The sequence below is a fragment of the Gavia stellata genome, chromosome 6, assembly GCF_030936135.1.
Source record: "Gavia stellata isolate bGavSte3 chromosome 6, bGavSte3.hap2, whole genome shotgun sequence".
Classification (NCBI taxonomy): Eukaryota; Metazoa; Chordata; class Aves; order Gaviiformes; family Gaviidae; genus Gavia; species Gavia stellata.
Window position 1 is genome coordinate 61,607,443 of NC_082599.1, and position 16,054 is coordinate 61,623,496.

The following is a 16,054-nucleotide window of genomic DNA, read 5'->3' on the forward strand; positions in this document are numbered from 1 at the left end:
TCTCTCTTTCTATATACTGTTTGTTTGATATTTTTGGCAAGGCAAATAGTTTTGCTCTTTTTGAAATGCTACGCCATCCTTTAAATCACAATAGCTTCAAATACAGTTATAGCCCGTGACGGGGAGTTATGAAGGCAAACCTTAGGTTTCAGTTTATTGTCATTCAACTCCTTTGAAAGTTTGCTTGTGCTTTCTGTTAATAGAAAGGAAAGAAAATTCCTGATCTTCTTACTCCCTACTAGAAATGTTTTGTACTTTCATCATGTCCTTCCTTTTTTATTCACCTCTAGAGAAAATAAGTTTTTCAAACGCTTATCTTGTCCAGGTTATTTTACCTTGTAAATCACTGAGTCTTTGAACTCTGTTAGGAGAAGTGATCAGAATACAGTACTTAAAATGATGGCATGTTTTCTGTTTTCACAATAGCACTGTTTGGTTGCTTAAAGAAACAATTTTAGGTGGTCCTATTTTAGATAGGGCTTTGTGGTCCCCTTAATAACTTCTGAGTCGACGGGCGGACTGCAGTCACTTTGAAGACAGGAAAGTGAGTCTCAAAAATATAAAGCTAAACAAAAAGGACCGACAATGGTAGTATCCCTGCAGTAGCGTAGCTTCATCCTAGACAGGCATCAGAGAATCCACATGGAGAGGCTCCGTCATGAATGCCTCGAGGCTCATTTGTATGTCTGGTTACTGAAGTACTTGTTATGTCACAGTCTTTAGGTGCCCTGATTTTCTGTTAGCGGTTTGAGTCACAGAATCACTAAGGTTGGAAAAGACCTGTAAGATCATCAGGTCCAACCATCAACCAACAAACACCACCATGCCCACTAAACCATGTCCCACAATGCCTCATCCACACGTTCCTTGAACACCTCCAGGGACGGTGACTCCGCCACCTCCCTGGGCAGCCTCTTCCAATGCTTCACCGCTCTCTCAGGAAAGACATTTTTCCTGATATCCAGCCTGAACCTCCCCTGGCGCAACTTGAGGCCATTTCCTCTTGTCCTGTCGCTTGTCACTTGGGAGAAGAGACCAACACCCACCTCCCCACAACCCCCTTTCAGGTAGTTGTAGAGAGCGATGAGGTCTCCCCTCAGCCTCCTCTTCTCCAGACTGAACAACCCCAGCTCCCTCAGCCGCTCCTCATCAGACTTGTGCTCCAGACCCCTCACCAGCTTCGTCGCCCTTCTCTGGACACGCTCCAGCACCTCAATGTCCTTCTTGTAGGGAGGGGCCCAAAACTGAACACAGCATTCGAGGTGCGGCCTCACCAGCACTCAGTACAGTGGCACGATCCCCTCCCTACTCCTGCTGCCCACACTGTTTCTGATCCAGGCCAGGATGGCGTTGGCCTTCTTGGCCACCTGGGCACAGGGCTGGCTCATCTTCAGCCGGCTGTCAATCAACACCCCCATGGGTACATTTGCCCATTCTGCAGAGGTTGCCTTGGGACTGTACGCAACAATAGCAAGTCACCTTCCTGACCATAGGCATTTCGTTAAGTTTCTCATAAGGCCTGTGAATAATTCAAACAGTAAGAATGATTTTTCATTAATTTCTGTTGGATTTTATCTGCTGTTCAGGCTTAGTTGACTTAGTTCAGGCTTAGTTGACTTAGTTCAGGCTGTTACTTCTGAAGTTTCTCAGTATCTTCCAGTTTTGGTTAAGCAGAGTAGCTTTGTGCAGGCTCAGATTTTGCCCTAATGATTGTCATTCTGCATTACGTAGTATCAATGAATGCTCTAAACAACTGATCTTTGCATGAGGTCTTCAGACGCCTTGCAATTAACCTTCAACAGCATAGCTAGCTTCCAGTTTGTCATTCTTCAGCTTACTAGCAAGAGTGACAAATTTTAATGAGCTATTATCATTTGCATCATGTTGGGTTTATGTTCCCAAGGAATTCTTGGACATGTGACACTTAGGCTGGGTGCCTTGTTGCTTTAATACGCCATATATTTCAGTGCATTTTCCCGTCGTGCTTTAGCTGTGGCGTGGATTTTCTGTGAATGAGAGAGGTTCTCAAGGCGGTGGTTACCCAAGTAGCCTCACACAGAGTTGCACATGCCCCTGCTCAGGTACTGTCACGGCCACAGCTCCGCTATCTTGTGGTACAGTTCAGTGACACCCAAAATACTCTACCTGTAACAAGTCATCTTAATGGAAAAGAGGAGGCGTTTCTCCAGCATCCTGCATCGTAATGCGTTTGCTTTTGGTTTGCTAATGGTTTGCTTTTTAGAGAACTTTTGATCTTCTTTTGTTGTTATTTTCTTTGGTAGATTTTTCTTACATACTTCCTGCATCTAATCTACACGGAGAATTAATTATTTCTGTTTACAGATTAAGTTATTTCCCTTTTGACTTCCATGTTACTGCATCTTGCACCTCTAAGACTTCCCAGTTGCAAGTGGATAAGGATAAATGAAGTTTAGGCTCTTTTCAAAGGACATCACTGGAAGAGGATTTTGATATTCTGAATGAAAGATCTTCCTTGCTCGTGCCACTTTTGGCATCTTGTCTACTAGCCAGCCTGACACATACCACATCCTTGTTCTTTCCCTTTGCAGTTATGTGTACCTTCAGGCTTGGTCATTACTGGTAGGCTGAGTCTGTTTTTATTTCTTGCCATTTTAATTTAGTATCCTTTCCTGATGACCTTCTTAGCTTCTAACAATTTTTACTTTCCAAATTTCAATGTTACTGAAGTGGCTTTTTGTACCTGTTCAGCCTCAAAGATAATTGAACTCAACAATGGTGCTGCTGAGCCTTAGGCAGAGGGTCAGTAAATAATATTTTTCATCAGTTTCTGCATTGTTTTTTTTTTTTAACTATGTCAAGAACAGTCAGTCCTTTGCTGTGCTTTGAACAAGCTATTCCTAGAAGCAACCACTTTAAGAAACTGATTCTATTTAATCTATAGAATGCTTTTCATTTACGCGAAGATAATGAAGATGTATTTGTAAAATACAAAATGAACTAAGTTTTGTGGGCTGGTTAAGATGGCAAAGTTAGTGCTGGAAAACATAGATACAAACTTAGAGCACGTAACCCTTCTTTGTGGAAATCGGTATGTGTGCACTAGGGGGGGATCTTTGCAAAGGCTAATTTTAAGGAGACTTGTCTCCCCGAGTTCTCTCGATAGCGCAGACACAGGATCCCACTGGGGCAGACCACGCACGTAAGCTTGAGTCCGGCTCTGAACAGCCATCCGGAGAGGTCTCCTAGAGAGACCCAGGGCAAGTAAGCTTTCTTAAATTCAGGTGGTCTTAAGGAATATGCCTGCGACTCTATAGGATCAGGGACTAATGATGTGTGTATGGTGCGAAGCTAAAGTAAGTGTCTGTGGGACAGTTTCCCAGGGGGGAAGATAATGGCACACACTTAAAGTACTGTAGGAACGTATAAATGGGCAGGTACCACAGAGGTTAGGTCTTGCCTAACCTCCTTTGTGGTCCTTCTTAGGTAAGAGGAGACTGTGCTTGGCATGCCAGTTCTCTGTCATAACTCTTGTCGTGATTTGTCTGCTTGTGGTAAATTCCCAAATTCTTCCTGAGTTTGTATTCTGCAAATCTGAGATTTGCTGCTTTCTATAGGACTGTGCTGGATTATTCTGATCGGCTTCAGGTGCTTGCAGTCTGGGCATTTGTAGTGAAACTAATTGTTTTGATTCCTTGTGCAGTTAGCATAGAGGAAGGTATTTCTGGAGTTGAGTGTGTGTCATCCAAGAGGGATTTCTAATTCCGCTCCAGAGGCGCCTGTTCCACTGCGTTGCTGCAGAGGCGGTTTGACTGATAACCCCGGGATGTATTTTAGCTGCCTGACGTTCTCTGCGTACACAGTCCTACCTGGAGTCCTTCGCCCACGGGCGGATCCGTTGTGCGGGGCATAGCAGTGCCGTCGGGAGCCATCCTCAGCCGTAGGGGACGAGGCCTTCCACACCAGAGGTCGGAAGCACTGCCCACAGAGCGGTCAGCTTCCCTCTTCTCAAGCCAGGCGTCTTATCTCCTTCAAGTCCATGGAAATCTTTCCGGAAACTACTTTCTTTATAGCCAGCTGTGTACAGTATCTTCCTCGTTCTTCTCGTGCCGTCATTTTTTGGTAATTCTGCCAAGCAGAGGGGAATGGCCTTTTCCAGAAATTAGGTCTTGAAGATTTTCCATGCTTTTCTGTTTGGAGCATGACTGAATTCTCTATTTTTGTTGGTGCACAGACGTGACAGTTTTTTTCAATCCTCTCTATTGTGTTGTTTCCAGAAGAATCCGGAAAAACGTCCGTTTCCTGAAATTTAGAGCTTATTTTTTCAACATTTTATAGTGTATTTGTTTTAAGGTTGTTTCTCCTGGGATATTCTTCTTCATAAAAAGAGAGCATCTTAAAGGATACTTACTGAAAGCTGGGAAGGAGACAAGCATGCATATCACTCACGATGACTGCGCAAAATATTCTCGCTAAAATCCTTTTTCATTTCCAAGTAAATGAACATATATGACTCTTAAATAGGTTCTCACTCTCCAGGACTAAAAAAACGTAGCCTTCTAGTTTTGTACAATTACTCTCCATGTGGAGTAGGGAAGAAATTTATTGTGAGAATGGGAATGCACAGAAGAGGAAGGCCAAGGACCAGGAGGTTATTGCAGGTCAGCGTATGGAATTGCCAGTAAAATTGAGGGAAAGCATTTAAAGCAAAATCTCTTCCTTCTTATCGCTCTCCTGAATAATTCTACATTTGTTCGTGCATGATACGGCTCCCGTGATGCTAGATAATTTGTCACGACTTCACAAATACGTTCCTAAATTCCAAGCTTACATACGCTCATCTGGAGACGGCCAACCTCCCTCAATCAGAGCCTACCAAGCCGTTTTCGGTGGTACTTCCTATACCGTCACCAGATTTGTTTTCCTTTCCTATTATTTCTGTCACCCTGTAGAAGCTCTTCTTGTTAAGTCTATACGAACTGTTACTGCTATGAGTATGTCTCCATTACCCTGCTAAATTGAACTCTGTGGAATATTGCAGTTAGCATAAAAAACCTTGAGAATGAGCTGGGACTAGCAGATGTGCAAGAACTAGTGTAAAATGGTAAAGTTACTGTTTACAAGCATTATTCCATTAAAAGGTTATCAAAATAGTTGTTCCAATTTTTAAACCCACAGTTCGAAACCTGGGTGAAAAGAAATGTTAAAATGCGTACGCAGTAATTGATGGGATTCCATGACATTTTCTAACGGGCTGGACAGTTTTCAGAAGTGTATTAGCACTATTGGCACGCTGCAGTGTAATGGAGCTGGTTGTAATTTCCATGTCACTTCATTACACTCAGGATTTGACTATGAAGTTTATCTGATAAGCTGGCTTCAATAATCTCTAACATGTTATGGCCCACATTCAGCATAGTTATTAAAATAGATTTGGATACTAGACAGAGAAACCATGTCGGTAAATCTTTTTGTTTTACTGGAGAAAAAAAAAGTAAAATGAGAAGTGAAATTACCGTTTGTCATTAATGAAAGTTGCAGATGGCGTGAGGAAACTCTGCATCCAGCTCTGGGGTCCCAGCACAAGACAGACATGGACCTTATAGAGCGGGTCCAGAGGAGGGTCACGAAAATGGTCAGAGGACTGGAACACCTCTCCTGTGAGGAAAGGCTGAGAGAGTTGGGGTTGTTCAGCCTGCAGAAGAGAAGGCTCCAGGGAGACCTTACTGTGGCCTTTCAGTATATAAAGGGGGCTTAGAAGAAAGTTAGCAAGAGACTTTTTACCAGCATCTCTAGTGACAGGACAACGGGCAAAGGTTTTAAACTGAAAGAGAGTAGATTTAGATGAGATACAAGGAAGAAATTCTTTATGATGAGGGTGGTGAGACACTGGAACAGGTCGCTCAGAGAAGTTGTGGATGCCCCATCCCTGGAAATATTCAAGGTCAGGTTGGACGGAGCTTTGAGCAACCTGATCTAGGGGAAGATGTCCCTGCCCAGGACAGGGGGGGATGGAACGAGATGACCTTTAAAGGTCCCTTCCAAAACAAACCATTCTGCGATTCTGTGATTTTGACAGATGTAGCTGGTACAGCCTGTAGTGGACGAGGCACTGCAGGACGTGGTTTAGTGGGCATGGTGGGGTTGGGGTGATGGTTGGACTTGATGATCTTACAGGGCTTTTCCAACCGTAGTGATTCTGTGATTCTGTGATTGGAAGAGGCTGCCCAGGGAGGTGGTGGAGTCCCCATCCCTGGAGGTGTTCAAGGAACATGTGGACGTGGCACTGCGGGACATGGTCTAGTGGGCATGGTGGGGTTGGGGTCATGGTTGGACTTGATGATCTTACAGGTCTTTTCCAACCTTAGTGATTCTGTGATTCTGTGGTAGAAGTTAGCCTAAGTAGGCTCACTTTTCATCAGCACAGAAAGAGGGCCCTTTCAGAGGGGATTCAAAGTAGGGTTCTAAGGAGTGTTTTGCATGTGAATCTAAAACCATTTCTTCATCTTTTTCTGCACCTAGCTGCATCTTTTGAGAATACTGCTGCAGTCTAAGAGAATTCCACTGTGTTGTCCTTCTCATGGGATGTTTTTTGGTTTTGTTTTTCTCTAAAGCTCTTCAGTGCACAAAACAGAGTTACAGAGCTGAGGGAAAAAAATAGGAAGATCTTTTATGCTTTGTTTAATTTTATAAGGAAATTAAATACAGTAGGAATGTGTAAATACCAAAAATATAAACTGATCTCTTACAAAGGATATCTCCCTCTGACCATGCGCTGAAGTTAAATTAGTAACTTGATATGGTATTGCTTAGTTGCACTGTACAGCTTTCCGACTAACTCCATCCAATTCACTGCCTTTTCTTCTGTGCCCCTGAAGGAGGGTGGCTTGTCCTTCACCATTTCCTTAACAGCAGAACACTCTACGGTGCCCTTCCAAAGGCGCTTGGAACAGTTAGGCATCCACTAGACCTCTGCGTAAAGGAAGGAGCGGGCTAGTGAAGCCGGGAACAGGTATCAACACCCAGATACCTTCTACCAGTCTGCGTTCAACTCTGTTGAAAAGGGGGGCTCAAAACTGGTGTCTGGCCCGTAGCTGTCAGGCTGAGCCACCTCGGTTAGTAGATCAGTAGCCCAGAGGATGAATACTAAAATTTGCGTTTATCGCGTATTTTGTGTATGTATGCAAAAGGGTGTAGGCAAATTTTGCAGAACTGTGTGTCTCTGCATGTTGTCCATGCACATCTGTATGTATGGATGCATATGGTTACGCAGCATAATAGCCAAAATAACAGGTTTTTTCCACTTCTGTTCCAATCTAATGGACAAATTTAATGAAATTGAATGGAGATGTCATTCCAGCTTTAGAGGATATAGCAGACAATATTATTCTTTCTGCAAGTCTCTTTTGTGTCTCTGTACACATCTGTAATACAGATAAATTTCTGTTAACTTCTAGACTGATTCTAAGCTTTCTAATGCAGTTTTTATTGAGATTAATAGCACTTTGGCATAAAGTGCTAGAAATGTTAAATGTGCTGCACATGCTAAATACATTGAAAATAAGCTGCAGTGGAAACTGGTGAATCCTATCTTGTCCTCTCTCAAGACCTCTTTGGAAGCAGAATGAAGTTCTAGGTTTGTGAAGAGACATAAATGGGGAATGCATTTTATTGCTATTTTACATCTTTGGGGAGTTTTGGAGGTGCTTGGCTTTTCCCCCAATAGTCATTTTATACTGTAATAACTAAGAAAGGACTGTAACTGTGATGTGGTTAGCCTGGATTATTGAATTATGGCTTGGGTCCCTGAGGATTAGAGGGACAGCTGGTATAAATTAGTGTCGTTCCCCTGAAACCCATGATGCCATGCTGATTTATACGAACTGAAAATTTGATCCCCTTTGCCTACCTGATACCAACAGTTCAGCTCTGAGCACGGCAGGCTGCTCAGAGGAAGCTGTTAGAATGGGTCTTCGCAAAAAAAATATGACTGATAAACCAAGAAGGAAGAAAAACAAGAGGAAAAAGATGAAGGGGAGTAAACCACAAAGGTAATTCTGTGATGGGCCCTTTCCTCAGGGTCACTGATCTTCCCTTTGGCTCACTGAACGTCTGTAAGGGAGGGTGGCCATGCCCCTCTGTGGCACTGCCGGGCCCCAGTGACGAAGCTCTTGACAGCAGTGGCAGGGCCAGGAGAGTAAGTGTACATTCCTTCTTCAGCCCTCGCGGTTCACCGCTATCCCCCCAGAATTAATTCCACTCTCCGTGAAAACTGAGCCATCAGAGATTTGCGTTTTGATAGTTTCCCTCTACCCAAGACTTCTCTTCAATACGTGAAGAAAACATTTAGCTAACAGTGGTTTTTTCAGGGAGTAGGGCAATGGTTTTTCCCCCCCACAGAATCACTAAGGTTGGAAAAGACCTGTAGGATCATCGAGTCCAACCGTCAACCCAACCCACTAAACCATGTCCCGCAGTACCACGTCCACACGTTCCTTGAACAACTCCAGGGATGGGGACTCCACCACCTCCCTGGGCAGCCTCTTCCAATGCTTCACCACTCTCTCAGGAAAGACATTTTTCCTAATATCCAGCCTAAACCTTTTCTCTTACTCTGCACAGCATAACTAAATCAAAATTGGCTGAATATGGTAAAGAATGTTTTTACGTACCTTAGCTGATGCAGTTTTTCTTAGTAGGAAGAGCAAAAAAGTGTCTTTCTAATTTATGGATAAATAAAATCACTCCTACTCATAGACGGTGATTCCAGGAGGGTAGGACAGTAGGAGTCTGAAAAGCACACCTGCAAATCAGGTTGTTAGCAGGCTTGCAGGAGAAGAAATGGGTGTGTATAAGAAGCATAAAATATATTGTAATTAAGTCACACAGGGTCAGACTCATCCTTGGTGTAATTCCGCTGCAGTTAGTGGAGTTAGGAGAGAGGGAAGTTCAATGTTTAGCTTTTAAGATCTTGCTTTTTAAAATTGTAGTCTATCTCACCTTCCTTTTTGGCTAACTTTGATAGGGGCTCACATACTGTGATGACACGAGTATGTAGAAATACATAGATTGTGGCAGTGACAGAAAGCAGAGCAGGGACTCTTCCCTGCCTTAACCTCTGCCATCTCTACAGTAAATAAAAGCTTTAAAGAGGCTCTTCTCCTGCCAGAGGGGTGTTACAAGAAACAGAGATGGTGTGCTGAGCATCCTTGACTTTGGATCTAGTCACGTAACAACCAATTACTGACTTGGATAGACTATAAAAAAGACCCCAAAAACAAAACCAAAAAAAACCCCCAAAACCCGGCAGCGACAGTAAGAATTGTTGCGATCTGACATGTCAGAAAGATCCTCCTTTAAAAGACTTTGCGCTTATCCGGTACAGTCTCTCTGTTCAAGAGAACAGCTAGCTGTCTGCTTGTGTATTCTGCTGGGAGAGGTCTGAAAGCACCTTAAACTTTGTTGTTTCTTTGAGACAACCTTTTCTGACAGATACATATATATATATGTTTTTTACAAACTGTAAATTCTTTCCCCTTTACTTTTTTATTTAAAAAAAGCCTTCTCCTCAGTATACAAAGCAATATTTGACTTGTATAATACAAGAATATGGAGTTAATGGTCCGAATTTCCAGTTTCGCACTCTAAGTTGGAGGACTTTACTCTTTCCGCAAAATACATTTAAATAAAGAACTACAACAACAACAAACCCCGGAGCTGTTCTACCTATCTACAGATAGATAGAATGAACCGCTTAATAACGGCCTTGTCTGAAAGCGTAAAGAAAGCTCTTCGCAACTTTGACGTATCCTCTGGTTTCCGAGCTGGGCTTCCACTTCCCCTTGGCAAAGCCTGTGACTGACAGCTCTGCCGGAGGGAATTCTGCAGATCCGCCTGGAAAGGGCTCAGTCAGGCACGGCAGGCGGGCAAGCTGCCTGGCTGATGCAGTGCTAGCAAGCTCTGCTGCTTTTTATCATGTGCATAAAACCAAATTATCAGCTGTTTCTAAGCAGACGTTGCTTGTATCAACTGTGAGTGGAATTTGTAACTCTCGCACTGGAATTCATCACTGTCACAAATGTGAAAAATACTGCCGAGTCAAGGGCTTCTTCGGAAGTTGCTGAGGAAACGAAACAAAGAGAGGGAAAGGGTTTGTTTTGTTAATTTGCATCTCAGTCCTTAAAATAGTCCTTAAAAAGCTGCACTGCGTCTCCTTCCTGGAAGTCTGCCTCATACATCGAGAAAAAGAAACGATTTTGCTGGAGATTATTGTATATTAATTGATTATTATAAGTAAGGACAGTGAGAAAAGAGCTGATAAGGAGCAGAACGGTGGTTTCAAAAACAGCAGGTGATTTAGCCATATGTCTTCCATCACAATTAATGCCTCTCCAGAAAATGCTGTAGTCCTTATTGTCTTTCTCTTTTCATTTTTCTCCTGCACAAGTAATAAACCGACTTGGAAAAGTGGTGTAGTATCAAGCTCATTCATAATGGATCAAGACCGTTCGGCTGGGGCAAATAGCCATTGCCTGGCCACAAATCGCGCATAGCAAATTTGAAGATGAAAAGGGCTTTATTGAGGATTGTAAGGTGCGGGCCAAAACTGCTTTCATTTTGGAAAGTAGGTTCCAGCTTTAACTGCTGAGCACCCTCTATTGCTTGAAGAGCTGCCCACAATTTAAAAAAAAAAATACGGCTTATTTTGGCAGTACAATTTACTGGTTTCTACTAAAAAACTTTGTGGTTTCTATGAAAAAACTTAGTGGTTTCTGTCCAAAAGCCTTGCGTTGGAAGGCCTGTTTTGTGTTCAGGATTGATTTTGAGGTCTGCATATTACTTTGTGTGTATTAATAATTATTTTACTCATATGATACCATTTGGCCAAGGATCTCAAAATACCCAATTAAAACTCTAAGTAAAATTGGTGAGGCGTTTTGTGACTATAGGCTGCGGAATACTCTTAAGACCTTGGTGATAAAGCTTCCAGAATAATTATGCTCGCATTCATTAAAATAGATATTAGCAATGATAAATAGTGGTATTTTAAAAATCCTGCTGTAGCACAGAAGAAATATTAAGTACTCACTCTTAGAAAAGCCTTTTCTAGTAGTTAAACGTACCCAAAAAGATGGCTCTCTTCTTTGATTCAAGATCTGAATTTACTGCTTAATTTATAAAAAGCGGTAGACAGACCGATTTTCCCAAGCGGTGTTAGCACGCCTTCTTCCACGCCTGAACAGAGGTAATTCTCATTTCATAACATTTGTTCAATACTCGGAAACATTTACCAAGAAGAGAGGCGTGGGAATGCCTGCAGCTGGAAGAGTGCGTCTTAACGAGTCCCGAGTGCTGGTGTAGGACGTGTCGGAGAGAGGGGGATCGCTGTAGGGATCATCGCTTCTAGAGCCGGAACAGGGATGATGATGTGGAGAGTGTGGTCGCCTCAGGCAGGCTTGGATTCTTGTAGGTAGGAGACTGGGTGAGGATATGTGCCTGTATGAGAAGGTGAACCAGTATGAGTAGGTAATATTTTTTCAGAAATTGTAAATTCCACGACCACCCTTTTGGTTTTTTCCCTTTCTGTGTCACTGAAATCAAGTCTATATAGCACACTGCTGGGGGCGGAATCAGGTTTTCGTTAAGCCTCTCTCATCATACTTATAACAGCTAATTTTGCATGGCATGGTCCCAGCTGGGGAAGTTGGATTCATTTAATCAGGTTATTTACTTTTCTGTGCCATGCTCTAAATAGGTAGGAGCTGCCATAGTCTAGCTGCAAAGGATACCATCATCTCTTCATGTCTCCTCATAGTTCATTAGTTAAAGGCACTGCTTCGTTAAAGGCATTTTGTTACATGCTCTCTGTTTAGGAATGAACTTTCTGCTCGGTCGGATGTAGCGATCATCACGTGCCATCACTGGTTTTTCAGAATGGGAGAGGTTTAGCCAGATCTCTTTGGCTGTAGAAATGAAACTGTGTGCAAACAGGAGATGAATTCGATGGTAAAATGTGAACTGTCTGCACCTTCTGCTCTGCCAGTGGGTCATGTTCACAGAATCACGGAATCACTAGGGTTGGAAAAGACATGTAAGATCATCAAGTCCAACCATCACCCCAACCCCACCATGCCCACTAAACCATGTCCCGCAGTGCCACGTCCACACGTTCCTTGAACACCTCCAGGGATGGGGACTCCACCACCTCCCTGGGCAGCCTCTTCCAATGCTTCACCACTCTCTCAGTAAAGACATTCTTCCTAATATCCAGCCTGAACCTCCCCTGGCGCAACTTGAGGCCATTTCCTCTTGTCCTGTCGCTTGTCGCTTGGGAGAAGACACCAACACCCACCTCCCCACAACCCCCTTTCAGGCAGTTGTAGAGAGCGATGAGGTCTCCCCTCAGCCTCCTCTTCTCCAGACTGAACAACCCCAGCTCCCTCAGCCGCTCCTCATCAGACTTGTGCTCCAGACCCCTCACCAGCTTCATCGCCGTGATCGTTTACGCCGATCATGCTGTATTGTAAATTGTGATTTATGAATTGGTAATGCACAAACGTGCATGCCTTTACGGATAAATACATCATCTTTCCTGGTAAGTTGGAACCGGATTTGAAATAAAAGCTGCTCAGAATACAAATGTTTCCTGATATTCACTCGTTGGTTGGCCCTGGTCCTTTGGTTTGTATTCATACAGAAATGAAGTCTCACTGCAAATCTGGAATTCATACTGACATCATGTGAGGACAAGGGAATAATATTTGTTCAGAACTATAGTTTTAAGCAGTGTTACCCCATGTGTGTTGAACAATGCGGGGCTGATCTCCAGTATATAGGGGGGTGTTTATAAATAAATAAGTAAACAAATAGGTGTATGTCAACTGTTCTGTACAGGGACCCCAAATTTCATGACCTGTAGATTACTTCGTTTGACCACAAAAGGATTCCCTGAACGATTGCATAGTGTTGGAGAAGATGTGATCCTGTAAATTTTGGAATATTCATATGAATAGTAAAACTCTTCCCATTCTGTTTTTCTTAAAGGAAAACCACTGCAGAAGAATAAAAATCCTAGGGGACTGTTACTACTGTGTATCAGGATTGACCCAGCCCAAAACAGATCATGCCCATTGCTGTGTTGAAATGGGACTGGATATGATTGACACCATCACGTAAGTACCGTGCACGCCGAACCCGGAGAGGAGGGCTACAGCGGTTTCTGCGCGGCATTCGGGAAGCGTGTTCTCAGCAAAACAGCAGCGTCTGCTCGCAGTGCCCTCCTAGCAATTCGCACTGTTGCGTTCAGGTCACAGGATACTGAGTTTAGGAAGGGTCATTCTAGACATCGATTTTCCACTCCATTGAATCGCTCTGAGGAAAAAGTGCACGAGTACGTAGAGGCACATACGCATACCGATCAGGGGACAGGAAGATACTGGGAAATAACGGAATAGTCCTATGGCCATTTGCCGCAATGAAAGGAGTCCGATTTCTTGTTTCACAGGGATGAACACTACTCATTTCGCACACCAGTGTGGAAACTCAAAGCCAGTCCTGACATATGCACGTTGTATACGTGTTTGTATTCTCAAAGCAATAGCTTGCTGATTTCTCCTTTCTCTATGTCACATTTAAACCTTTAATTTATTCTGCTTCTCAGAACTGTCATGTGAGATGCACTTTGCTGATCAGAAGAATTTTTTTATGCTTGAGAGCCCTGCGTTGATCGTTATTTTACCAAGGCGAAAACTGGGAATGTGAGAGAACTGCGAATGAGCTGTTAGCGAGAGCTGAAGATCTATTTCATTACGTAGGAGGGAAGGCAGAAAGACGGGAAATTTCTTCGCTACTGTATGGCTCTGTGCGCGTGCCCGTGTTTTATAGGGAGGCTATAGGAGGGAGTGCACCCCTGTATTAATTCTGTATGTAAATAAATACTGGTCAGCACAGTGCTATTACATTTGGAATGAGCTTGCACAAGTGTGTCAAGTCACAGCCTGTTCTGTACTGGAAGGTGTTTGGCCGCTGTTTCCAGTAGCCAGTTATTCTTTCTCTCTGTTGTCAGCTGGGTTGTTGGGAATAGAGGGTTGACTCAAGGTTCTGCTTCCCCTCGCTTAATCCCCAAGTTTTTGCATTGCACACAGAGAAGACCTGCCTTCTCTGTGAAGGGGAATAGTGTAATCTCAGTTTAAAAATAAATAGTAAGCTGTTAAATAAAGGGAAAAAAATACAGAATAAGGCAAACATAAGGCTTACGAACTCAAATTCTGCATTTTTGATTTGGAACATTTCACCTTCTTTCTTGTTTCTAATGAAGCTTTTGCCACATCATCTATTTCGTGTCTTCCATTTGTACGTGAGGATGTTTACGCACGTATTTGCACGCAAAGAAGTTGTTTTTCCAAAACCAAATTGCGCTCATTTGTGGAGAGGCTTGGTGTTGTGGAAGAATGTATTATGAGCCTCTCACAGAGCTGTGCTTGAGGGAGTTGGATTTATCTTTATGGCAGTAACAGGTAGTTCTTCCAACCCTGCTAATGCCTTAGGGGAATGTGGACGTTACCGCACATTTTTGTTGTTCCATATCAACCTTAAACTTCTTCTGTAAACCTGGATTCGTTGAGCTTTCTTTGCAGAGGACTTGAAAGCATAGAAAAAAGGAGAGAAGTACTTCAAGCAGTTGAAGGCTGATTCTCATTTCTAGCTCAATCCATGTGGTTTTATTATAATGTTAATTTAGAAAATCTTTCAGAATGTGAAGAGTTGGGTAAATGAATCCATATTCTCCCTCTCATTCAATGCAAGTTCGTCATCTTTGTAAAAATCGTAAAATTCATAAAAGGCTTTGTAATCTATGATAATATACGATAGTCTAGGATACTATAAAATCCTAAAAGAATATCCTAAGTCTGCAAATTATGTGTATGTGCATTCTTCCAGCAGTATCTGGATACTCCATTTATAAGGAAGCCTTGGCCTTTAGAAGCGTAGTTAGATATACAGGCCTTGTGCACATTTTCTGAAGTGTTTCTTTTTTTAAATCCCTGGAAAGCAGTAGCTGATGCTCTCATCCTCTTTGAAACCTAGCATTAATCTTTAATTCATTAGTTATGCTGTGTTTCATGTATACAAATAAGGTGGTGATATAACTGTCTGAACCTTCCTTTTCTGAATGTTTCAGTTTTACTAATATTAGAAATGAAACATGTTCCCTTTTTATGTTGTCATTTATTGGCTGCTGTCATGACAATGTAAACTTGGAAAAGGAGTTGAATGAAAAATGACGGAAGGAACCGGGACTGTTCAGCCTGGAGAAGAGAAGGCTCAGGGGGAATCTTACCCATGCATACAAACACCTGATGGGAGGGTGTAAAGAAGACGAAGCCAAACTTTTCTCAGTGGTATCCAGCGTCAGGGCAAGAGGAAACAGGACAAGAGGAAATGGGCACAAGCTGAAATACAAGAAATTCCATTTAAATATAAGAAAAAAACTTTTACTGTGGAGGTGGTCAGAAGCTGGAGAGGTTGCGCTGGAAGGTTGTGGCGTTTGCATCTTTGGAGAAATTTAAAACCCAGCTGGACACAGTCCTGGGCAACCTTCTGGAGCTGGCCCTGCTCTGAGCAGGGGCTTGGTCTAGATGATTTCCAGAGGCTCCTTCCAGCGTCAGCAGCTCTGTGATTCTAGGTGGATGGGCTGCGGTGTGTTACCTAGACGTGTTTAGGCAGAGGCTGCGGTAGAAGATAACTAACTGACAATTTCAGTGTTTTATTTTTTAAAGAAATCATAAATTGTAAGGCTTTAGAGTGTGTAGTCAGCGGTCAGAGCACGGTGAGAGGGCAAAATGGAGAAGAGGCAAGGTTATAAGAGAGTGCCAGATTTATTTAGGGTTGCTGAATGGCTAGAGGCCTATTCTGCCTCCTTCGTACATAAGCACAATTAATTGATCCCGGTATTTTTTTTTTAATGAGGAATTAGTAGTGTGAGTAAGGACTGGAAGATCCAGGCTCAACACATATTTCTTCTCTTAGTTAAATGAATGTGCCGGTTCTGTTTATCTAAGGAAGCAGGAAGACG

The 16,054-nt window shown here is 42.9% G+C and overlaps 1 protein-coding gene across 1 annotated transcript in view; it reads left to right on the forward strand.

The window, feature by feature from the left end:
• The window catches only part of ADCY1 (adenylate cyclase 1), a 155,496-nt gene that overhangs the window by 81,145 nt on the left and 58,297 nt on the right, over nt 1–16,054 (forward strand). Inside the window, exon 5 of the mRNA XM_059818953.1 lies at nt 13,024–13,151. Coding sequence (XP_059674936.1) covers nt 13,024–13,151 — 128 coding nt within the window. The remainder of the gene's footprint in view (nt 1–13,023; nt 13,152–16,054) is intronic.